Source organism: Hibiscus syriacus, unplaced genomic scaffold, assembly GCF_006381635.1.
Source record: "Hibiscus syriacus cultivar Baekdansim isolate YM2019G1 unplaced genomic scaffold, ASM638163v2 tig00117005_pilon, whole genome shotgun sequence".
NCBI lineage: Eukaryota > Viridiplantae > Streptophyta > Magnoliopsida > Malvales > Malvaceae > Hibiscus > Hibiscus syriacus.
In genome coordinates, this window is record NW_024063519.1 from 1827513 (window position 1) to 1854429 (window position 26917).

At 34.1% G+C, this 26917-nt stretch overlaps 2 protein-coding genes and 1 pseudogene across 4 annotated transcripts; all 3 read left to right on the plus strand.

Moving 5' to 3' along the window:
• The first annotated feature begins 2808 nt into the window (after positions 1 to 2808).
• On the plus strand, positions 2809 to 25024 carry LOC120195107 (myocardial zonula adherens protein-like). Of its 2 annotated transcripts, XM_039197213.1 has the most exons (8): positions 2810 to 3151; positions 3261 to 3533; positions 3854 to 4011; positions 4174 to 4279; positions 4367 to 4492; positions 4650 to 4886; positions 23395 to 23401; positions 25013 to 25024. In XM_039197213.1, the coding sequence occupies exons 1-6, from the start codon at positions 2960 to 2962 to the stop codon at positions 4761 to 4763; spliced, it is 969 nt and encodes a 322-aa protein (XP_039053144.1). In that variant the 5' UTR covers positions 2810 to 2959; the 3' UTR covers positions 4764 to 4886; positions 23395 to 23401; positions 25013 to 25024. The 2 variants fall into 2 exon arrangements, with proteins under 2 accessions (XP_039053145.1, XP_039053144.1); XM_039197214.1 differs by lacking the exons at positions 23395 to 23401; positions 25013 to 25024 and having other exon boundaries at positions 2809 to 3151; positions 3872 to 4011; positions 4650 to 4808.
• LOC120195049 lies at positions 5120 to 6248 on the plus strand (annotated as a pseudogene).
• On the plus strand, positions 8407 to 9406 carry LOC120195108 (blue copper protein-like). Of its 2 annotated transcripts, XM_039197216.1 has the most exons (3): positions 8407 to 8636; positions 8750 to 8945; positions 9033 to 9406. In XM_039197216.1, the coding sequence occupies exons 1-3, from the start codon at positions 8432 to 8434 to the stop codon at positions 9175 to 9177; spliced, it is 546 nt and encodes a 181-aa protein (XP_039053147.1). In that variant the 5' UTR covers positions 8407 to 8431; the 3' UTR covers positions 9178 to 9406. The 2 variants fall into 2 exon arrangements, with proteins under 2 accessions (XP_039053147.1, XP_039053146.1); XM_039197215.1 differs by having other exon boundaries at positions 8750 to 9406.
• Positions 25025 to 26917: the final 1893 nt, after the last annotated feature.

A 26917-nucleotide genomic window follows, 5' to 3' on the forward strand; every position in this document is an offset into this window, starting at 1 on the left:
ATGGTTAAAGTATATAATATTTATTTATTTATTTATTTTTATTTTTTCCTTTTGATTTATTATTTTATTATTTTATTTTTATTTTTTATGTTTATTCTTTGATTTATTTTATATTTATTTAGTATTTTTTATCTAACATTTTCGACTCTTTTAGAAAAATTTCAATCAATCAGATGTAAATAATTTGAATCAGGTTTTATTTTAAATTTAAAATTAAAATTAAATTTTCGCTATAAAGACAACCGGTAAATTAATTGGTACCGAAAGGGCAGTTCAAGGGTGTTAATTCTTCCTTGACCGTAACCGACTTTCGAACCCGACATGTTTCTGGTAAAACGCATATCAGGTAAGATGGTGTCCGACCCACCTAAATTCGTTTTAAAATAGTCGGTGACGACTCTAACTCTCATTTTCAAGTCGAAGCCAAATTTTGGGCCCAACCGAAAGATGGTTCCGACAATGAGATTTATTCATTTTCAATATTAATTATTTATATTTATCCATTATATGTTATTAATTATATAACTATGAATATACAAATTATATATTTAGTAAAAATTAACCAAACTATTTTCATGTCATCATAAACCAAGAAGTGGTGCATTCCATGCACTCCAAAAAAACTAAAGCAGGTTGGATGGCGATGAAGGTTGATTTGCAGAAGGCTTTTGACCAATTGAGATGGGATTTCATCGAAGATACTCTCCTTGATGTGGGGTTTCCAAACGACTTTATTCGTTTAATCATGCTCGGTGTTTCCTCTTCTGAAATCCAAATCCAATGGAATGGATTGGACCTTCAAGCTTGGGAAAGGTATTCGACAAGGTGACCCCTATCGCCGTATATTTTTAATCTGACAATGGAGCGCCTCAGCCACACAATCTCCAACCTTTTCTCTTCCGGCGTTTGGTCAGCTTTTAAATTATCCCGGAATGGAACCCCGATCTCACTTTTTTTTTTTTTGCAGATGATCTCATTTTATATCTTAAGGCAGACTTGGACCACGCCTCTTTAGTTGAGGATGTCCTTACCACCTTCAGACACTACTCCGGTCATCAAGTTAATAAGCAAAAACACTGTCTTCTTCTCTCCGAACAAGTCATCTTACCTTCGAGACTCCATTTGTTCTAAACTTGGGTTCCAGGAAGTAACCGATCTTGGAAAAAAATTTAACTTTAAGTAATTTTATATGTATGGAGTTCAATTTAATAGGATAACTATGTGATTTAAATAATTATATAACTAATAGATGAGGAGTCTAAATTTAAATTACATATTATTCTATCATGGATCATTTAAAAGATATGTATGTTAAAATAAAATAAAAAATATCTGGATGAATTATTTACGAGAAATAGATTACCAAAAGTTACTTAGTGAAATAATAGTATTTTCTCAATATTGAAATAAATGAATTGTGAATTACTTTAATTATATATGTAACTTAATTAAGTTTAAAGAGAAAACAAATTAAATTAATAAATTATTATTTAAATTATAAAATTTAAAATTAAAGTAGTGTTTAAATAGTTTTTATTCTTATTCTAATACAACAAAATTATCACGATTTTAATGAAATTAAAACTGAGTTATATTAAAAATATTTATTGTTAGATTATTTATAATTAATGTATTTTAATTATGATTTAAAATCACTTTATATTTATTTTAATTATTAAATTTTGATTTTTGACATTTAAATCAAAAGGTTGAGTTTGAAGAGTTTATTAAAAATAAAAGTGAAAAAAATTAAACTAGTTAAATCTAAAACAAGATTTTTTTAATGCGACACATAAATTTCTCTTTCGATTATTGTAGATTTCAACAAAAATCTTTAAATATTTCTTACAAAGACATAATATAATTTTTTTTCAAATTCTTAAAAGGAGCGATTGACCAAATACATATTAAAAAAATAAATTCAGTGACCGAAAATGTCTTATAATATACGATTTTAACCAAATTTTTTTGGATTTGCGAAAATGACCAACCAATTCGCAACGCGAACTCTAATTTCGCAACTCAGTTTTCAAATTCGCAACGCGAATATGTAAATCGCGTTGTGATTTTCCGAATTCGCGTTGCGATTTTCCGAATTCGAGATCGCGTTGCGAATTTGTTGATCATTTTCGCAAATTCAAAAAAAAATTGTTAAAATCGTATATTATAAGACATTTTCGGTCACTAAAATTATTTTATCTAACATATTTCATGTTAATCAATAAAATTTGATAAAAACATACCCTACTCAATGTGTTTTTAAAAGATAACATTACCAAAATATACATTTACTGTACATAACAAAAACAAACACGAGATATTACAAGATAAAACTAAATTCTATGAAACGTGCTTCAGAAAAGATTTTTTTTGAATAATTAAAAGATAATAACTGTTTAATATTTTTTAGTTTATAATAATATATACTCTATAATATAATTGTTTGAATCTGAATAATATATATGATAAGAAAAAAGTAATTAATGTCTAACATCTTAAAGGATATCTTTTTTATAAATATTTTTTAAGAATATATATGTAAATAATAAAGCTGCAAAATTGACAAAATTAATACTAGTAAGCGCATGACAACTTAATATTGGCCCAAATAGAGAGAGAGAGAAAAGAAAAGATATTGCCAGGTCAGCAGTTGGGGGCCACATTATAGATTTGGGCTTTCAAAGCGCAGTCTAACGGCTATGTACAAACTCCCTTTTCCACGATTTGAAACTAATCGAGAAGGAAAAACACTCGAAGAAAGTGAAAAGAGAACTGGAAGAAGAAAGTCCCCCAAATCCCTCCCTGTTTTGTCTTTCAAAAATCCAATTCCGAATTACTTGTTGTTTTCACCTTTTCCTTCTTCTTCTTTTTAACCCACAGTTTCTTTGAAAAGATTATATTTTGCAGTTTGCAAGATCTAGGGTTCTTCGTCAATCAAAATTTTGAGTAGACTGAACACATGGATATTCCTCAAGAAATCGACGATTACATAAAAGGAACGATCGATGATTCCTTAGGTCTTCAAGTCTCCACGGAATCTTTGCAATTGAAGCTCCGTACCTCCGAAGAAACTCAGCGCCGCCTCCGCGAGAAGTATCTGTTCCTTCTCTCAAAACTAAAAGAGAAAGATCAAGTAATCGAGCAATCAAAGGTCGGTCAACTTTAAAACAAAACAGGAAAATATAACAAAAAAATGAGTAATATATTTATCTTCAAAATGTGAGATGTTGACATTTTTAATGATTTTTTTCCTTTTCAAGGCGGAAGCGAATATGAATGCAGTGGCGTTGAAGAGATTCGTGCAAGAGAATCAGAAGCGAGCGGCAGAGTGTGCGAATTTTTTGACCCAGTGTAACAAATGGGAAAGAGAGTGTTTGCTTTATGACCGTGATAGGGAGGCGTTGATGGATTTTGGCAATGAGGCTGATGAGAGGGCAAAGAAAGCTGAGGTTAGGGTTCATGAATTGGAAGAGGGCTTGGGGAAGTTAAATGAAGAATTAAGGTTCTACAAAAACTGTTATGAGAGCCAAGGGGTAATTTTTGAAACTCTCTTTAATTTTATGTTACTGAGTTCTGAAATTTTGTTTTTTTAGGAACAGCTTTGGTTAGTTGTCTTTTCTTGTAGTAAAGAATACGATTTTGTTGGATTTTATTGCTAAATTTGGATTTTTGGCCCATGAATGACCAGTTGACCCAGTGTAACAAATAGTAAGTTGAACATTGTAAAACTGCTTTGAGAAGATTAATCTCAGCTTTTCATTGCCTACGATTGATTAGATAACAATGCCATCATATATACTTTTCTTAAGGACTATTATATCTCCAAACTGACAATCATATATCGTACCTGAAGCTTGATTCATCTTGTGAGGGCACAACAGTTGAAGAGAATTTACTTGATTCAGTTCTAGCAACATTGGTTTGTAAAGATGAAGTTACATCCGGACGTGCTTTCTTGGAGGCAAATACTTCCCCTGAATCATGCCAAAGGTTGCTTAAAATGTGGAATAGGTGATGGTTTTGTTCTCTTACTTTTATGTTGCCTCTGCATCTTTGTCGGTTAATGGTGATTTTTTGGTGCACGCAATTTAAGAGACTTTGTTATTTCTTCACTGCTAAGGGCTACTCCCATGTCTCTGAATTAATTCTAATGACCTATGTTGTGCTTTGCAGGTTGAGGCCTTCAACTCAAAAAATTTTGTCACTAGCTGCTGAAGTAAAGACCCATAAGAAAGACAAGGAACATCTCTGGCTAAACCTTAGTAAAGCTGAAGAAGAGGCGAGAGCCAAATAATTTGAATGCTGGTTGCTTGTTGAAACTTCTATTCCCTTTGTCTGAACTTAACAGGATATTTTATCTATACAGGTGAAAGTTCTGTTTGAAGAAAACAGCATATTGGATGAGGCGAACCGAAAATTATTGAGGCAATCCCGTGAAGGAAAGAACCTCCATGATTCTGGTGGGAAGCATACTGGCAGTGCATCTGCAAAGGTGAGAAAACAATATGTCGGATTCTCCGTATTTGTTGGTCTGCACATGTGTGTGCTTGCTTTCACCTGTAAAAACTAGTCTAAATCTCCTACATGTGTCTGGTTAGTAGTCACAAGTCCATTGATTTAATGCTATAATTTGCTTGATTTTCTCACAGACAAACAAAAGAAAATTGAGTCCCGAGATATGCAGCCCGATTGAGAAGAAGATTAACTTTACCGATCCAGATTCAGCAAGAAAACCTCTGTCACCATTGCAAGATAGGACCTAACTTATTGTCCATTGATTATTCTTTGTATCAATGGTGGTGTTTTAAGTAGATTTACAGAGAGCTTTTCTGAAGCTACAATCTATGTAGTTTGTTAGTTATATAGTTTCAAACACTGGAATGAAAGTCCTTTTGTTTTTATAAGTAATGTTAATTTGATGCTTTTTCTTAAGCTTTTTCCCGACTGATCTGATGTAATAGAATAAGATAATTTCCCAAATGAATCCAGCAACGAGAGTTCTAATCATTAATTTCTTCTGAAATCAATCATTTATGTTGTGTGTTCCTGAAATAGATATGCTATTGGCTTCAAACAATCCGAACACCAAACTCAAACTGAGCAAATTTGCTTTCTTCTCATGGCTACGCCTTGCCTTCCCCACCAATCTTCTCTCTTTTCTCTCTGACAAAAAACCTCAAAATCAATCCAACTTCATCTCCGTGCAAAACGTCTCTTCAACTTGTTTTTTCCATCTATCACCTCCTCACGCTAATACCATTTGCTTGAGAGCTACAATATTTAACAGTTTCGTCCTCCGATTTTCTCCCACTACCCAACTCCCAGCTCTGTATGTAAAAGAAGAACAAAACAAGTTGTCTAACACTAGATTGCTTGCCTGGAATTGTACCACGGAAGGCATTCGTTCTTCCTTCGAGAAACACGACACAGTCCTAGATGTCGAGGTTTTTGTCGAATTTTTTCTCCCTTGGGATTCTCTTTGTTTCAAGAACTGATATGCGATTTCCTTCTTGTTTTGTTTTGTTTGGTGTTTTCTTTAGCTTTCTATGCACGGCAAGACCAGAAATAGGGTGTTGCCAACTTGGCATTAGTTTCTGTGGCTTCACCGGAGGAGGATCTGGCGGCTCTCAGTAATCTTGAATCATATGTAAGCGTATCATATCAACACAGGTTTATATATTTGCATGATTTTACTAGTAAGTCCCCTAATGCTTACGTGAATTATGTAATTAACCAGTAATTGGACAAATACATTTCTTTGAATACTTATTTAACCAGTGCTTTGATGACGTTTGTTAGCAAAATCCTTGATGGATTAAGTTTGTACTTAAAGCTAATTTGCCCTGGCCAACAGAGACCGAGGTACATACCACCTCCCCAAAAATATTTTATCATTAAAGAATAATGGGATAATTACCTATTTAGGCCTTTAAATTTTAATTTATTTTGATTTTGCCTCCCAAAATTTTTTATCATTAAAGAATAATGGGACAATTACCTATTTAGACCTTTAAATTTTAATTTATTTTGATTTTACCCCTCATTTTCTATTGTTAATTATACTTTGCCCCCTTGAACTAAAATTCCAGCTCGGTCCTTGCTGGCCAAGTAATGATGTAATTAATTGTACATGTATTTTATGAGGGCTTTTGTTAATTATCCTGGTTAACTGATATATGCATTAGAGGGTCGTGCCTTATGCTAAAGCTAAGAAGAACAAATTTCCAAAACCTGAGAAAGCAAGCTAGTTCTAGTATTCGACATGTTTTTGGCTAATCTTTCATATTAAGCAAGAGCTGAACATCTGAAAGAGTTTTCGACGATAAGAATTTGTTTATTTTGCAGATGTTTATGGGAAGACCAATATTAAACTTAGTTGTGAAATTTTAATCAGAACAGATTCAGTCTCTGATGATAATTAAACTGAATTGAACACTACTTTGGAACAAGCAGCCACCGACTAAAGTTGTTTTCATTTCATTTGTGTATTATTATTTCTGCTCTTTTACGCCTATTGCTTAGAATGAAGTAGATTAGGTTTATCACACCTGATGATCATGAAAGACTCCCTCCCTATCATCTCAAAACTTGGAACCAAGAGGAATTTTGTAAAAGGAAATCCAACTGATTTTGAAAGTGCAACAAACACTTGGGGACAGCATGCAGATGCAGCTTCTAAATCTTAGTCAAATCTTTTATCAGACACGAGGGACAGTTACCTAACAAGGAAAGTCTGGCTTCTAGACCTTTGTAAATTTTGTATCAGGTTTAGAAAAGAATAGGGTTTATTTAATAATTAATTCATCCACACTTCATGATATCAAATTCTTCTTTACTAGAAACTTGCAATCAAGTCATTACCTCATTACCATATGTAGCCTGGTACGTTTAGTTTTTCTTGGCTTCGCCGGTACCCGGCGGTGGTTGGTCGCCTTCTGGTTGAAGAGACAAGGAATTATTTAGCTTGGGAAAAGAAGTTGGGATGGCATTGCGGTTGGTGAAAGGGGTGATGAGTAGAACAAGATGACAGGCCTAGCTAGCTGGACTCCGATACAAAGGACAGTTGCTCAAATATGATTAATAATTAAATTTCAACACAAACTGTTAGGATTAATTCTTTATTTTTTTTTTCATTGAACATATTCTCATTTCCTATTGTGTAAAACTAAAAAATTTATATTGTGTAATGAAATCTTATCCATGTAAGAATAAAAAAAAAACTAATATTGTTAGTATATGTTTTATGTCCAAGTTCGAAGTTGTAGTTGTCCAACCAAACAATGTTGTATCAGGGCCGGGCAGGAGGGGCGCCCGCCCAAGGCCCATAATATTTTTCATAGTAATATCTAAGCTATGCATGTTAATATCACATAAATAGAGGCTCATTTCTTTTATTTCGCCCCGGGCCAAAAAATACCCAAAGCCGGTACTGTATTGTATTTGAAGTTTGAATTCATTTTCTTTAAGAACACAACTTGTATTGCTACTAATAAAACATTTATTGATGAATATACCAAACTTTATAATAATAATATACGAAGAGGATGCAAGTAAATAAATTTGGAGTAATAATTAAGCTTCAATATACATTTTCTCTCTTTTTCCTCAGTATTCCGTTGATGCCCGCGAAGACCTTTAGGTGGAATGTTTTGATCAAATCTACAGGTTCCATCATTCTTTCTCCTAAATCTATTCTTCTTAAAAAATGTTAGGATCATAGTGGTTGAATTTGTACCTCAGAGACTGTGAAACTGTTCTTCCTCTGTCTGGGATTTTGTTGAACTCCTCGTTAGTTGAATGTCCAAGTTATCACATGTTTTGCACATACGCAATGAGAAATGGCCATTTACGGGGTTGTTGGAAGGAAGGTTCGTGTTTCAAAGAAGGGTTTAGTCTCCTTAATGTGGATCGCATTATGTTTGATTAGAGTTCAAGCATTGTTAATCACAACGTTCCACCCTGTTTGCATCACTGTAACCCATCTTTTTCCATTAATGATACAATGACCTTGTTCATCAGTTTGACAACACCACATGACATGATGACAACAAATTAACCTGTTTTACGAAATAATCTAGGAGAAAAGAAGAAGCAGCCTTTTCCATGCTTTTCTTTATTCACAATCCATCACTCAAAGAGGTGAAAAGGATGCATTAAATATCGGTGGAGTTCCCTTAGCTTGAATGCATAATTGATGTCTTTTGAAATATCTTTAGCGTCATAACCAGATAACCACCATTAGACATTGAGGTCCCTACTTAACAACCGTTGTTTTTAAGCGTAGGTCATATAAGAGAGAGAGAGAGATAAAGGTCAGGGACCCATCGCATTAGGTAGAGGATACTCCGCCCCATGACACCATCCCCCCGTTTCGTGGCATTATAAAAGGAATCCCATTTCGGAAAGTTACCATCACACAAGCCTCTCTTTTATGTCCCTGTTTTACGTCGTCAATTACTCTGCAAAAAGAATGGCGAGCTCAAGTGTGGGAATGGCTTGTCTTTTGTTGGTCTCATGTATGGTGGTGCCGAGCTTGGCCAAAGTTTACACTGTTGGTGACGCCTCTGGCTGGACAACTGGGGTAGATTATAGCACATGGACTAGTGGTAAGACCTTCAAAGTTGGTGATAGCCTTGGTGAGTTGTAAACTCTAAACCCGAATTTTCAAATGAATTTCACATTTGATCGGAGCATATTTAGACTGATCCATCATTAACTGACATGGTTGAATGTTGTTTGGTTAACCTAGTTTTCAATTACCCAACTAGCCATACAGTGGATGAAGTGAGTTCAAGTGACTACAGTACTTGCACGGTGGGCAATGCCATCACAACAGATAACAGTGGAGCCACCACCGTTGCTCTCAAGAAGGCCGGGACTCATTACTTCATTTGTGGTGTGGTGGGCCATTGTGGGAATGGCATGAAGCTTGCTGTTAAAGTGGAGTCAGGCTCGGCACCGGCACCGGCACCATCCAAGTCCAAGTCCAAGTCGTCGGCTAAGTCACCGTCTTCTTCCACCGCTTCCTCGCCGCCTTCCAGCGATAAACCATCAACCACCACACCATCTACCACAACAGCAACAACCAAAGCCGCGGATTCTTCATCATGGAGTCTCTCCCCATTTGTGGCTGTTGTCACAGCGTGGGTTGCATTGTTTCTTATGGTGATTTCATAATTGAGCTTGTGGGCGAAGAGTGATGGCCTTGGTCAGGATAGAGGCAGTGCTGCTGATCTCATTTCGCTTCTACTTAAAGAAAATCCATTTTTATCTTTGTTTGCATCGAGGATCATTGCTTATGTTCATGAATGAGGTGGTTGAGCTTTCTTGAGTTAGATGCGTTTATCATATGTAACTAAGTTATGGTTCATTGTTGTATCGTGTTGATTGATTGGAATTTTTCAATGATATGGATCGTTACCTAAACCTAATGAGTTTATGATTAATGGAATTTTCAATTTGTATGGGAGTTTATTTTATTTTCTTCAAATGTTTTGAGAACTAAAAAGATGAACAAATCGTTTTATACAATATAATCATAACAAATTTTATCATACTCCTTTTGATATCCATCTGGGGTGGGGTTAGATCAGGTCAGAATGGAAGAGTAGGAAGTCACACTGTAAGTAGGAACAGAGACAAAACTACATTGACCCATCTGGAGGTCAGGTCAGACCAGAATGAAAGAGTAGGGAGCCACATCGTGGGTGACGAGCAGAGGCGGAACTACACAGAACTATATGGGGCCATGGACCCTCAAAATTTGGGCAAATTATTACAAGACCTTTCAAAGTTTTTAAAAATTCTATTTATCTCACTTAGAATATTTTGTTCTCTTAAAAATTATTAAAATTTCATTTTAATAAATATATACATACTTATATGTTTATAAATGAAATTAAATTGATATTTTCAAAATATACATGAACCGACTTACCTCATTGGTTAAAGGAATCGTTATTGTTTCTAAAAGTAATGGGTTCGAGCACTAGCAGCTACAACAGGGTAATTGAGTGTTCATTGTCAAATGATTGAGAGTATTTAGAACGGATATTATTTTGTAATCACCTTAGCTTAATCAAATATATATATAATTCGAATTGTCATGTATACAAATCATAAATATATGAATTTACACTTATTTATTTCAATATTTTTTTTATATTTCAAATCATGGGTTTCTTCTTTTCTCCTATTTTTATAGTATTTTTAAATAAAATAAAATAAGAAAAATTACATTAGACGAGGTTGAAATTTGATTTTCTTCAAAAATTTAATGATTGAAAATTAAAAAAAAATCAACAATATGACATAATATTTTAAATAGTTTTAAGTTTTTATTTTATTCTATAAATAAAGGTAAACTCTTATTAATTTTCTTAATATTTTAGATGTTTCATCTATAATGAGTGTCGAAATCTGCTATTATAATTTCATTTCATTTTCTTTACAAGAAAAATTCCAAAAAAAAAAAGGAAAGAAAGATATAATAGATCTACATTTGTTTAATAAAATCACATATAAATATACGAGATTTAATAGATAAAGCTATTATCAAAATTATATTTTTGATGATTGGCCCTCCAAAGTAAAATGTCTAGCCTCATATTCATCCGGGAATGCGAGATTGGGTTCCACCTGCAATCTCAGCATCCATTCCTAACCTCATATTCAAGTAATTTAACAAAATTGCAGCTCCACTCCAATCTTTGTAAAGATTGCTGGGGACTGCTACAGACAATTTGTTTGCAGAAAAAAAGTTGCTCTTCGTTCGGGAAAGCAAACATCAGATGTGCCAATCATTGCAAACCCATCCTTCTAGAATGCCCATGTCTTAAACCAAAACCCTATTTGTGTCAATAATAAGTATCTTTATCATATTGTTCAACTCTCGGTTATAGCTTAGAGTTAAGATTCAATTACATATGATAAATGCAAACTGAAAGCTCTAGTAATCAACACATTATTCAGGTAGCAATTTCTTAGAATGTGATTGAGCATAATGCAATAAATCAATACCTTCTGAACCAGACCGGCATAAGTGCCACATATATTTCGATTCAAACAACTACGTTCATCAGCATGAGCATTCATTTCATATATTTGGGAGCTTGTAGTCATCGCCCCAGTCAAAAGGCAAGCTATCAAAATCGTAAGTTGCAAGAAATTTTGATAATTTATGCTTTGGATCTCCAAAAGTTGGACGACATTCTTCTAGCTTTGCACAAGGATCTATAAGAATATTGTTGAAGTCAAATTGATGCCCTTTGTTATCAACCTCTGATGCGACTAATGGAAAAGCCTGAGCTGGGAAAATTTTAAAGGGTGGGTTGGTTTCAGGGGCTTCTTCCTGAAATTGCAGAGAATGAATATACAAGGGTTTGGATCAAGCAAATATTGTCAAGATTCATATACTTCATCTTAATCAGAATAGTGAGCATAACTAAAATAAAGAGTGCTAATAAAGACAGTTGCATGGATCAAGCAAGGGTTTTTTGCAATTTACTACCAAGATGTCATTTGGATACACACCATGCACCATCAATACAAGTTTACTTCTTATACGTGAGCAAGAGAAACAGAGAGTAAGGCCAACAACATATACGTCCCAGATAACTTGCACAATTCAATATTGCAGAATAAGAATAAACGTTTGATGTCTCATGCTTGACACGGCTCCTTTCCTTGCGATATGGCCGAAACCTCAGTCATATTGGCCCTTTTTCTTTGTAATGTAATAGTAACATTGGAAAGTTTATGGCGCCAGTATGAGCAGACATGCCTTACTTGAAAGTCGTCGCCCACTCGATGCAACTCTACTCCACTTCAATCTAAGGAATCACTATTGTAGGTCAATAAATTACCCAAACTAAAAGCTAAAAAAACACATAAATAACTTCTCGTTTCAATATACACCATTTTCACTTTGAAATCATGAAAACATAATTTATGTTAGGGCTATCATTCATTTTCTTGTTACAAAAGATGCTATAGCAATGACATTACACCTTGCATCACATGATATATGTCAAGGCTTTTCTGCTTTCAGTTTCTTTTGTTAATGATAGACAGTGACAAGTGCAGCTTAGAAGGAATTATAGTTTCAAGCATCGAGGAGGAATTGAGTTTCAAACATTAAATGGTTATGAGCGATGTATCCTACGATGCAATCAGACATTCTTAATTTAGTTATTGTGGATAGCAAATTTCTTTGTGAATCACCAAGTGAACAATGCAGACTATATTCAAACATCTCAATCACTTACTTGAAGTTCTTGATCTCATCTTATGTCCATGGAAAAGTATAGCAAATGTAAGCTTAGGTGTTGGGTCGTGTCCTCCGAATACCCGATTCAAAGCCCATTGCTAATTTTTAATACCAAAAGTAGCACAAAGTTTATTGGGTTTAAGCATATGTTTACAAGTTCAGTAAATCCAGAAGCTCATGTGCCTAAGAGATTAGACTATCACCATTGTCGACAGTCATTTTCGTCCCGTTATTATTTATATTATTATGTATATATTATTATTGTATTAATATTATAAATATTATTAATAAATGATAAATTTTATTATAGTAGATATTTACAAATCAGGACCCGGAGGCCTGTTTACAAGTTCAACCCGAGTCGGGCCCAAAACTGATCCAGGCCCAAGTAACCCGAAGGCCCAACAAGACCAGATCCGGCCCGAAGAACCCGATTCTTTAGCAGCCATCCAACGGCCCAGAATGAATCCAACAGAAATCCTAAGGTTCACCAACCCTAGGGTTCACCAACCTTAGGGAGACTTTGGTGATGCCTACAACTGCTCCGCCGCCTATATCTAACTGCTCCGCCGCCTATATCCAACTGCTCCGCCGCCTACATCCAACTGCTCCGCCGCCTACATCCAATTGCTCCGCCGCTAAATTTTGCCACGCCACCGAAGGCTCCAGAAAACGCAAAGAAGACCGCACAACTCATCGAAGCTACGGTGAGTCACCATCATAGATCCGGTGACTCACCGAAGGGTTCAATATAATAGTGGCTCATCGAGGCCTATAAAAAGCCTTGAATTCCTGCAAAGATAGGGAGAGCAAGGAGGAGGACACCAACGGGGAGATCGAACCAACAAGGAAGAAATATACAACTAACTGAGAAACAATGAGAAAGAAGAGGAGAATGAGCAGTTTACCCTCGGAGAGACCAAACGCCGTCGGAAACTTTTGTGTAAACCGAGGTAAAACTTTCAGTTATTGCTTAGATCTACTAATTTTGAGGGATTTTTTAGGACTAAAAAGGTTATATTTGAGTTTAGGTGGAAAAGATGGTCATTTTGGGGTAAGTTTGTAAATTTCGGCCACCGTGGGCCTCTCTCCGATGAGAGATTTTTAAAGAGAGGCGAGAGAGAAATTTTGTTTCACGGGTAAACTATGTCCGCAATCATTGAGATTTTATAAATTTCTATATTAGTCACTGAATTCATATTTTATGCATTTTAATTCGAATATATAATTTTATTTTATTTATTTTAGTCACTTAATCATGCACATATATATTTAGGGTAAATATTAAATTTAATTCCTAAATTTTGATATTTTAATCCCTAATCTTTAATATTTTAATTTTAGTAATATTTTGACTATTATAGTATTTCAAATGAACCTCTAATTTTTATATTTTTTAATTTAGTCTCATAATTTTAATATTTTAATTTTTTAAATAAGATTCTAGGATTATTTAAAATATAAAGTACTTGTAATAGTAACTTTAATTTTTATATTTTCTTGATTAAATCATTAAAATTATTATATGTAATCAGGTTACATTATTTTATACAATAAATTATAAAATATTTTCTTAATTGATCAGGAATATATTTTTAAATAATTTATTGATATAAAATAATATCCTTATTGTTTTTTATGGGATAAAAAATTAAATTAAATTCAAATTTATAAATTTTACTGCAAAGACATTAATTAATTAATAAATAAAGGTACCAATTTTGGCGTTGTGGAGTGTTAATCATAATTCGGAGGTCTTCTATGGAAGCTGCTCTCAACCTGGTGTTGGGGGCAGCCTACTAACTTACCCCCTTACCCCATTACATACGGGAACAATGGACAACTATTTTTGTGGGAGTGTTAATCATTCCCCACACGTAATCGACTCCCGAACTCATTTTCTGGTAAGTAGACCTTTTTTGTGTTATTTTAATAATATTTTTATAAATTTTATTAAATAACATAGTATTTTGGTGACCAATCACACCTCGATAAATGATTGGTGGTGACTCCTCAAATTTGTGTTTTATCTTATATCATAAGAAAAACACTTACTTTTTCGAGGTGAGATTTAGAAAATAACGACACTTGTTTTCGCCGGGAAAATACTGTCTCGACAACTTGGCGACTCCACTGGGGAAATTATTTTTTAGAGAGTCAAGCCACCAATTTATTAATTAATTATCTTTGCAATAAAATTATAAATTTATCTTAATTTATTTTTTTTACCCTCGATTATTTTAATAATTATTTTAAATAACATAGTGTAAATGAGAAATTGAGCTTTAAGAAGTGGAGATTAGTTGAAACTTTGACTAATCAATTAATTTTAAAATTTCCTTGGAGATTTGCAGGGGATTCTTTGCATGAATTTTAATTTTTATGGGTATTGCATGGGGTTTGAAAAATTAGCCTGATTAGTTGAAACTTTGATTAATCAATTAATTTTAAAAGTTCCATGGAGATTTGCGTGGGATTCTTTCCGTGAATTTTAAATTTTTCGTGGGTATTGCATGGGGTTTGAGAAAATGAGCTCTATTAGTTGAAACTTTGAAAAAACAATTATTTTTAAATATTCCATAGTGAATTGCGTGTAGTTCATGCAATGAAAAAATAATTAATTTTAAGTGTTCTATGGGAAGCTAGTTCGTTATTTGTGTGGGGTTCATGTAAATAAATAGGAGATCATGTATTAATGTAAATTGTGACTTTCAATTATGGAAAATAAGAGTTGTTAATATTAGTTGAAACTTTACCTAAGCTAGTTTTTTATAAATTAGTGTTGGCTGACCATAAAATCCTATATTTAATAAGGATGTTCCAGGTTGTTTGGATTACAGAGCCTTTGAATTATCGGGGAAAAATTTGGGTTTTCGGATAATTCAATTTTCTTTACACCCTAGTTGAACTAACTTGTTTATTAATGTTTTCATATTTAATTATTTGCCTTTAAATTTAAAGAATAAATGTGTTATACATTTTTATGCTTTTCTTCACACATTGTGCATTGCATAAACATAAGCTTTATAATCGAGCTCTTTTCCCTTTTAAGTGGGAGTGAAAGTGACGTCTCCGTGAGAATTTATTATCCGTGTCAGACCTAGCAAGTAGCTTTCGGGGCTCATATGCTCTATGTCCTCGTGAGAATTTATTCTCCGTGTCATGCATAGAGAAATGTGTCCCTCGAATTGAACTCGATCCACTTAAGTCTATAATGGATTAGGATTGAGGGTTTAGTAGCCCAAGGGGGCACCAACAATGACAATTCGAGTACCTTTACTCTTAGAGTCGAAACCTTGCATATAATAAACCATAGAAATTCACCCAATCTAAGACAATACTGAAACTCTGTCCCTAGGTGTACACAAAGGAGAAATAAGCTCTAACTTTTGTCTTTTAATTTTTTTTTTGAATAAATGCATGCGAACTAGAAATCATGCAGTTAGGTTAATTTTTTCAAACAAAACATGGAACTAGAAAGTATGAGGTTAGAATTTATATATAAATATCGTGATAAATATAATTTTTATTTCCATTAATTTGTTCTAATCATTTTATTATTTTTTCTTATATATTTTGTAGATACATTTTATTGTGCTCTAACTTGTTTTTATTAATTGCTTTTGTTTGCATTGCATGATCATGACATGATTAGAAGGTATTGATTCAAGAGTGGACATCAAATTGAAAAATTTTCATATATGGACAAAAAGTTTTATGATCAAACAAAATATGACGCAGCTAAGGAATGACATCTTGAAGAAGCTCTAAAAAAATGGTAATTTGACTGTTAAGAAGTTAGAAGTGAAATATATCCCCTGTATATAATGTTTTGTTTGATGTACCGAAACTTTTGTGTTCAATGAATCTGTTTTAAGATAATCACTCTTGATTAACACCTTTTTGTATACATGCATTTGCATTTTATTTGTGTTATATTTACATTATTATATTTATTTATTTAGCATTTTTTTGCATTCATTTTCAAAACTTAAAATTAACAAAAAAAGTTTTTTTTTCTTTCGAAGAATACTGGACACCTACAAGCATCTATATCATACTTGGAAAAAAGTAATGATGATAAGATAGATTAACTCGAAAGGATTCAGCTGGAAATGCAAGAAAGTTCAAGAAGAAATGCATGAACAAATGATGAAAGCCCAAAATGATATGATAAAGAAATTTGAAAGTACGTTACAAGGAAGAACTATGGATCAAGAAAATACTCCAACTGTTGCTACTACTGAAGAACCTTTGTACCCTCTGGGTTTTACACCACGAGCAGATCGTCAAAAAGCTAAAGTTATTGAGGAACCTTTGTATCCTCCAAGCTTTACACCACCTCATGTTAAGACCCAGCAAGGAATGACTACTTAGTCAGGAAGAGTAAACATAAACTTACCTAGAGTCTCTATAAACCAACAACAAACTGAAGATGTTCCTGATCTTGATGAAGAGAGTAAAAAGAACAAACCAAACAAGATGATGAAAAATGGAAACAGTTAGCAGAGGAAATTAGGACTATGAATGAGGACCCTAGCATGTATGGAATTGAGGCTAAAGAATTAAGTTTGGCGTCTGATTTGGTGTTACCGCCTAAGTTCAAGATTTCTGATTTTGAAAAAATTGATGGTACGAAATGCCCCTCTGCTCATATCACAATGTTTTATAGAAAAATGATAGTTATATAGGGGATGACAAACTGTTGATTCATTGTTTTCAAGAAAACTTAACAGGTTCGGCTATTCGATGGTACAACCAATTAAGTAAAGCTTATATTAAATATTGGAAAGATTTGGCAAAATCTTTTCTTGAATAATATAAGCATGTAAAAGATATAAGGCCCAATCGATTGGTGATGCAGAGTATGGAAAAGAAATCCAATGAGAACTTCAGACAGTATGCCTAGAGATGGAGGGACATAGTTGTACAAGTACATCCACCCATTGAAGAAGATGAGACAATTGTGCTCTTTGTGAATACTTTAAGAGCTCATTTCTTTACTTGCCTCATAGGGAATTCCTTCAAGAGCTTTGATGACATAGTCACAGCTGGTGAGATGATTGAAATGGCAGTTAAGAGTGGGAAACTTGTTAGTGGTGAATCTAGCAAGAAACTACTAATGAAAAAGAAAGAGAGTGACTTAAATAACGTGAGAAAATACGAATCCAATAACATCACGGTGTCTCGACCTCAGGATACAAGATCATCTATACAAAGCCCTGCCAGACAAGGGATAAGAGAGAGGCAAGAAAGAGAGAAGCCCCAGTTTGATCCAATTCCTATGACCTACAAGGAATTGTTTCATATCTTGTATGATAAACATATGGTGTCACCTTATCATATATCACCTGTACAACCTCTATACCCTAAATGGTACGATGCTAGCTTACAATGTGAATATCATGCAGGAGCTCATGAACACTCTATTGAAAACTACATGTCATTTAAGAAACTTGTTCAAAGTCTTAAAAACAGGAATGTCATCAATTTTGGTGACAATAAGCAGCCTAATGTGGCCCAAAATCCATTGTCAAACCACGCAGGTATGGGAATCAATGTTGTCAGTGAAGAAAAAAGAAAGAAAACTATAATGGAAGTCAGTGAGGTGGAATCACCCATGTGTTGGGTGTGGAGTCAAATGATCAATGTTGGTCTGTTGATGCCTAGTTTTCCAGTTGAAAAATTCAATAGTGAAAATACATGTCATTACCACCAATGTGAAGGACACGTTATACAACATTGTCCAGATTTCTAAGATTTGGTACAAAAGTTGATGGATGAAAAAGAAATGGAGTTCTTCAAGGAAGTACCAGAAGAAGAGGAAATGGATATTTGCACCTTTGAGGGATCGCCTAGAGGGATCTACAATTCTGATTTTCCTCTAATTATTACACCAATGATTCGCGCATCAAAGAAAATAACTCCAAAGTGGTATAATACCTCCATCTCTGTTCCTATATAAAGATGACAAACAAGTGCCATGGAAATATGGTTGTAAGATGGATGATAGAGTAAAAGAAAAGGATGAAGTAGATGAGGTTTGACATTTTACTCGAAGCGGAAGATTTTATTCCAAAGATCTTGAGAATCAAGCTACCGTTAACAAAGGGAAAAAGGTTGACCTGCAGTTGAGAGAAGATGAACATGTCATCAACGAGTCAGTAACTGAGAATGAAGTTGTAGAATTTCTGAAATTTCTCAAACATAGTGAATACAGTATTATTGAACAGTTGCATAAGTTGCCTGCTCGTATATCAGTCTTGGTACTTTTATTAAGCTCTGAGGCACATCAGAATGCCTTATTGAAAGTGTTAAATTAGACTTTTGTACCAAAAGAATTATTGGTAAATAAGCTGGATAGGTTGGTCGCAAACATACAGGCTGACAATTTCATTTCTTTTTCTGAAGATGAAATGTCCTCTAGGATGAATGGTATTCCTAAAGCCTTGCATATCACGATTAAGTAAAAAGGACATATTCTATCTCGAGTGTTAGTTAATAATGGCTCAGCTTTAAATGTAATACCATTAGTGACTTTGAAGAAACTACCAGTCGATAACACACTCATGAGAAATAGTAAGAGCATTGTTCGAGCTTTTGATGGAACCAAAAGGGAAATATTATGAAAGATTGACATTCATTTAACTATTGGCCCATATACATATGAAGTGGAATTCCTTGTGATGGATATTATACCCACTTACAATTGCTTATTGGGGAGGACTTAGATTCACCAGGCAGGGGTAGTTCCATCTACACTTCACCAAAAATTAAAATTTGTGATAGATGGAAGGTTGATATGTCTTAATGTTGAAGAAGATATCATTGCTTATGTCTCTATCATTGCTCCATATATTGAATTGGATGAAAAAACTATTGAATACTCTTTTAGATCGTTGAAGTTTGTTAAAGCCACATTTGTGGCTGAAGGCCAAAGGATGCCCAAGTCTAGACTTTCAAATTGCACTAAGATGGAGCTTAAATTAACCCTGGGGAAAGGAGCAAAAGCCGAAAAAGGGTTAGGAAGTCACTTGCAGGGACCAATTAATCCAGTTATTCCCATCACTAAGAAAGATCGATTCGGTTTGGGATATCAGCCGACTGTAAGGGAAAACAGAGAAGCATTAGGAAGAATCAGGAAATGAGGAAGGCAAAGTTAGCTGGAGAATATCTTAGCTGGAAACCAATGACTTTTCCTCTGTTGAGTAATACTTTTGTGTCTAGAGGACATATGTTCCGAGAATATCAGCAAAACGAAGGGCTAATAGTTGGGGATGCTTTGAAAGAGTTAAGCATCAATGTCATATCAAATGATGAATCTGAAGAAAAGATAACTATGGGCATTTACCCCTCACCACCAGACTTTAAATTGAATAATTGGACTATGGAGGAATTACCTATAGTTTTTAAGTCTTTTTCAGAGTAATACACTAGAACTTCCTCTATTGCTTATACCCTGGGGCAATAGTTGATTTTTTTGTAAAGGGTTAAACTATGTGTTTTTCTTTTTCAATAAAAGATGCATTCCAGTTAATTTCACATGGCAAATATTTTCTATACATTCTTATGATTATATGTATATATACTCTTGTTCATTTTCCTTTCAGGAACTCACATATCAATAACATGGATATTGATGACACTGACACAGAATTTGATTTTGAGCAGCCCATGTGTCAAGGGGAAGTTGAGGGTTGTGATAATGATGAGATATGTGACTTACCTTCCGAGCTGTTAAAAATAGTGGAAAAAAAGGATAAGCAAATTCTGCCTCATGAAGAACATACTGAAATCTTGAATTTGGGATCAGATGAGGATAATAAAAACGTGAAAATTGGTACTACTTTATCTGATAAAGCATGACAGAGTTTGATTAATTTGCTTCGGGAATACAATGATTTATTTGCTTGGTCATATGAAGACATGTCAGGTTTGGATACAGAGATGGTAGTACACAAGTTACCAATAAAACCAGAATATAAGCCTGTTCAATAAAAGCTGAGAAGAATGAAACCCGAAATGATGCTAAAAATTAAGGAATAAGTAAAAAAGCAATTTGATGTTGGGTTTCTTAAAGTGGCCAAGTACCCTGAGTGGGTGGCAAATATTGTCCCTGTACCAAAGAAAGATGGTAAAGTTCGTATATGTATTGACTACCGAGATCTCAATAGAGCTAGTCTGAAGGATAATTTTCTTTTTCCACACATAGACATATTGATGGATAACACTGCTAAAAATTCTTTGTTCTCATTCATAGATGGTTTCTCCGGTTACAATCAAATTAAAATGTACCCTGATGATATGGGAAAAAAACATTTGTCACCATATGGGGAACATTTTGCTATAAAGTAATGCCATTTGGGCTGAAGAATGCAGGAGCAACATATCAAAGGGCTATGGTAACATTATTTCATGACATGATGCATAAAGAAATAGAAGTTTATGTCGATGATATGATTGTCAAATCCAAGTCAGAGGATGAACATATCAAGAATTTGAGAAAGTTTTTCCAAAGATTAAGGAAATACCAGTTGAAGCTTAACCCAAATAAGTGTACATTTGGGGTGACATCTGGAAAGCTTTTGGGGTTTGTCGTGAGCAAGAAAAGAATTGAAATAGATCCAGATAAAGTCAAAGCTATTCAAGATTTGTCACCCCCACAAATATAAAAAGAGGTTCGAGGATTCTTGGGAAGATTGAATTATATAGCTCGATTCATCTCACAGTTAACTAAGAAATGTGATCCCATTTTTCGTCTCTTTCGCAAGAATAATTCTGGGGCATGAAGTGAAGATTGTCATGAAGCTTTTGAAGCAGTTAAGAGATATTTGTCAAATACCCCAATCTTAGTACCACCTATTCTAGGCAAACCCTTAATTCTCTATTTATCAATTTGGGAAAATTCAATGGTGTGTGTATTAGGACAACATGATCAAACTGAGAAAAAAAAGAGAGTAATTTATTATCTCAGTAAGAAGTTCACTGATTATGAAACCAGATACTCACCAACTGAAAAATTGTGTTGTGTTTTGGTATGGGCCACTCGAATGTTTAGGCGGTATATGTTATATCACACCACATGGCTCATATCCAGATTTGATCCTTTGAAGTATATGATGAATATACCTGCATTATCTGGAAGGTTAGCTCATTGGTAGATCTTGTTGTCAGAATTTGATATCCAGTATGTAAGTCAAAAAGCAGTAAAAGGAAGTGTCATAGCTGAATTTATTGCAAGTAGAGCTACTTAAGAATATGAGTCAATTAGTTTTTATTTCCCAGATGAAGATTTAATGGCAATCTCAGTGGAAGAATCAACTACATCCACTAATGAATATTGGAAGTTGAATTTTGATGGTGCTTCGAATGCTTTAGGGCATGGAATTGGGGCAATCTTGGTTTCACCAAATAGAGGACATTATCCTTTTATTAGCCGACTTAATTTTGATTGCATAAACAATATGGCTGAATATGAGGCATGTGCTATGGGTCTTAAAGCTGCCATTGAATGTAAGATAAAAATGCTTAAGGTATATGGGGATTCAACCCTGGTAATTTACCAAAACAGGGGGGAATGAGAGACAAAAGATCCCAAGCTTGTAGAATATCGTAAATTGATTTGTGGAACTTATCGAAGAATTTAAAGAAGTAACATTCAATTACCTCCCTAGAGAAGATAACCAGATGGCAGATGCCTTGGCCACTTTGGCAGCCGCATTCAAGGTAGATGAGCATTCGAGCATGATGCCTATTGAAATGCAGGCTTATGAGTACCCATGCCATTGTTTTAACATTGAAGAAAAAGAATATGAGAACCCCTGGTACTATGATATTTTGCAATACATCAGATATCATAATTATCCTGAACAGGCAACCGAGAATGATAAAACAACTATCAGAAGAATGACATCAGGGTATGTACTCGATGGTGAAATACTATACAGAAAAAGCTTGGATCAAGTCCTATTGAGATGCGTGGACACCAAAGAGGCCAAAATAATTCTCGAAGAGGTGCAAGAAGGAGTATGTGGTACCCATGCTAATGGGCATACAATGGCTAGACAAATTATGAGATTTGGGTACTATTGGTCAACTATGGAAACTGATTGTATCAATTATGCCCGAAAATGTCATAAATGTCAAATTTATGGAGACAAAATGCATACCCCTCCTCATCCATTGCATGTGATGACAGCTCCGTGGCCATTTTCTATGTGGGGCATAGATGTTATTGGACAAATTTTCCCAAAAGCTTCAAATTGTCATCGCTTCATTTTGGTAACAATATACTATTTTACCAAATGGGTAAAAGCAAATTCTTATACAAACATCACTTATACTACAGTCTGTAAATTCTTGAAAAAGGAAATCATTTGTCGATATGGTCTACCAGAAAGGATTATTTCTAACAATGCTTTGAATTTAAACAACAAGATGATGAAATCAGTTTGTGAGCAATTAAAAAAAGCATCATAATTCCACTACCTATCGCCCAAAGATGAATGGAGGAGTTGAGGCAGCTAATAAGAATATCAAGAGGCTTATAGAGAAGATGACTGAAACTTATAAAGATGGGCATGAGAAACTATCATTTGCTTTGTTGGCTTATAGAACGTTAGTACGAACATCGACTGGGACAACTCCATTTTTGTTAGCCTATGGAATGAAAGTTGTACTACTTATTAAGGTAGAAATTCCTTCACTTCGAGTTTTATCAGAGGTAAAACTAAATGAAGCAGAATGGGTACAAGCCAGATACGACCAGTTAAATTTGATTGAAGAAAAGAGACTGAAAGTTATTTTTCATGGTCAGATGTACCAAAAGCGGATGATACGAGTAAATGATAAGAAAGTTCGCCTCCGAGAATTTTAGGAAGGAGATCTCGTACTTAGAAAGATCTTACATATTCAAAAGGATTCCTGAGGAAAATGGATGCCAAATTGGGAAAGACCTTATATTGTAAAGAAAACCTTTTCTGGAGGAGTTCTAGTTCTCACTGAGATGGACGGGCTAGAATTACCCTACCCAGTGAATTCCGATGTGGTTAAAAAGTATTTTGCTTAATTGAAAAAAAGAGGGTTCAAGATGAAAATCCGAAAATGATATCTTGAAACCAAATGAGTTCTTAAGTTGAAAACCAGTAAAGGGCGACTTGAGTGTTATAATTCAAGATTCATGTTTGAAATTGTTTATTCTTTGTTAAGGATGCATAACATCTGGAGATTTGATAGTCAAGAAGATATTTTACATCCTTAGGTATTATCACTATTCTCGAAATCCTTTTGACAGAAGCTACACTTGAATCACTTTGCGGCGTGCCAGTTCAGAAGTATTTATGCTATTGATATGTGAAGATGCCTACTACTTTTTCTTGTACATTTTTCAATAAAAGTTTGCCATGTAATTATTTAAAAACTCTTTAAATTTGTATAAATAAAAAGAGACTTTTCTTGTTAACTCTCATTTTTGCAAGCATTTTACTTTGAAAATTTAAAATATGTAGTTTAACTTGAAGTACATAAAATTATGGTGTATTATTGTACAAAAAGTTTTTTTAAATGCAGGTTTTCTGAAATTGATAATGATTTCAACTTTCAAGATTGTATAATGACATTGATACATGGAAAATAAAATTTGAAGTACCTAGAAAGTTTCAATCGTATGAAGATGATCCAAAATATTTGTCACATATGGAATAGTTGATCATTGGTACTAGCGAGGTTCAAGAAGAAAGAAAAGACTATATCTGATTAAAGATGAGATCAAGATATTCAGTTGAAGTAAATCGTCCTTGTTTGATGTACCCAAAATGAAATGAGTCAGAAGATGGCCAATGAGAAAGGGTCCTTATTCGAAAAAGAAAATGAACTAAAATTGCATCATTGTAAACATTTTAGGCATAAATAGGATCATGATATTCATAAATGCATCATTTGTTGATATTTTAGGAAACATCATCCTTAGATAACCAGACGTCCTCATCACGAAGGAACCGAGTTATCTCAAATATCTTTAAAGATGGCCAGACATTCGCATCACGAAGGAACAATGTCATCCATTGATCATAACTCCTCATCACGAAGGAGCAACATCATCCTTAGATAACCAGACGTCCTCATCACGAAGGAACCGTGTTATCTCAAATATCTTTAAAGATGGTCAGATTTCCTCATTACGAAGGAACAATGTCATCCACCGATCAGAACTCCTCATCACGAAGAAGTAGCATCATCCTTAGATAACCAGATGTCCTCATCACGAAGGATCCGTGTTATCTCAAATATCTTTTAAGATGGTCAGGCGTCCTCATCATGAATGAACAATGTCATCCACCGATCAGAAATCCTCATCACGAAGAAGCATCATCATCCTTAGATAACCAGATGTCCTCATCACGAATGAACTGTATTATCTCAAATATCTTTAAAGATGGCTAGACGTTCTCATCACGAAGGAACAATATCATCCATTGATCAAAATTCCTCATCATAAAGGAGCAGCATCATCCTTAGATAGACAGATGTCCTCATCACGAAGGAACCGAGTTATCTCAAATATCTTTAAAGATGGCTAGACATCCTCATCACGAAGGAACAATGTCATACACTAGTTTGATTTCCCTTGAATAAAGCGGATCTCTCATCAAAGCATAAAATCAACTGGACGAAAATTCTTTGTCTTTTGTCTTTATTCTATTCTTGTTAAAACAAAAATGAACAAAGATGGACAACTGTTGAAAGTCATTTTCATCATGTTATTATTTATATTATTATTTATATATTATTATTGTATTATTATTATAAATATTATTAATAGATAATAAATTTTATTATAGTAGATATTTACAAATCAGGACCCGGAGGCCCGTTTACAAGTTCAACCCTAGTCAGGCCCAAAAATGATCCAAGCCCAAATAACCCAGCATGCCCAAATAAATCGAAGGCCCAACAAGACCAGATCCGACCCAAAGAACCCAATTCTTCAGCAACCAACAAGCTCAGCCATTGGATCTGGAGAGATCCAACGGCCCAGAATGAATCCAGCAGAAATCCTAGGGTTCACCAACCCTAGAGAGACTTTGGTGCTGCCTCCAACTGCTACGCTACCTATATCCAACTGCTCTGCCGCCTACATCCAACTCCTCCGCCGTTATGTTCCCCAACTAAGTTCTGTCACGCCACCGAAGGCTCCAAAGACGCAAAGAGGACTGCACAACTCATCGAAGCTACGGTGAGTCACCATCGTAGATCCGGTGACTCACTGAAGGGTTCAGTATAATAATAGCTCATCGAGGACTATAAAAAGCCTTGAAATCCTGCAAAGATAGGGAGAGCAAGGAGGAGGACACCAACATGGAGATCGAACCAACAAGGAAGAAATATACAACCAACACACCAACTGAGAAACAACGAGAAAGAAGAGGAGAATAAGCAGCTTACCCTCAAAGAGACCAAATGCCTCCGGAAACCTTTGTGTAAACCGAGGTAAAACTTTCGGTTATTGCTTAGATCTACTAATTTTGAGGGGTTTTTAGGACTAAAAAGGTTAGATTTGAGTTTAGGTGGAAAAGAGGGGCATTTTGGGGTAAGTTTGTAAATTTCGGCCATCGTGGGTGATGGCCGACAGTGGTTGTTGACGGCGGCAGGAGGCTGCCAGTCGGTGACCGGACTCTCTCCGATGAGAGATTTTTAGAGAGAATTTGGGTATAAAAATACCCCTCTCCAAACAACGTCGTTTTGAGGAAGGGGTATTTATGTAATTTAAGTCACGGGTAAACTATGTCTGCAATCCTTGAGATTTTATAAATTTCTATATTAGTCATTGAAATCATATTTTATGCATTTTAATTCGAATCTATAATTTTATTTTATTTATTTTTAGTCACTTAATCATGCACATATATATTTAGGGTAAATATTAAATTTAATTCCTAAATTTTGATAATTTTTATTTTAATCCCTAATCTTTAATATTTTAATTTTAGTAATATTTTGACTATTATCGTATTTCAAATGAACCTCTAATTTTTATATTTTATAATTTAGTCTAATAATTTTAATTTTTTAGATAAGATTGTAGGATTATTTAAAATATAAAGTACTTATAATAGTAACTTTAATTTTTATATTTTCTTGATTAATTCATTAAAATTATTATACGTAATCAGGTTATATTATTTTATACAATAAATTCTAAAATATTTTTTTAATTGATTAGGAATATATTTTTAAATAATTTATTGATATAAAATAATATCCTTATTGTTTTTTATGGGATAAAAAATTAAATTAAATTCAAATTTATAAATTTTACTGCAAAGACATTAATTAATAAATAAATGTATCAATTTTAGGCGTTGTGAGAGTGTTAATCATTCCCCACACGTAATCGACTCCCGAACACATTTTCTAGTAAGCAGACCCTTTTTGTGTTATTTTAATAATATTTTTAAAAATTTTATTAAAATAACATAGTATTTTTGGTGATCAATCATACCTCGATAAATGATTGGTGGTGACTCTTCAAATTTGTGTTTTATCTTATATCATAAGAAAAACTTATTTTTTCGAGACGGGATTTAAAAAATAACGACACTTGTTTTCGCCCTTGAAAATACCGTCTCAACAACCATGTGATGGAAACTG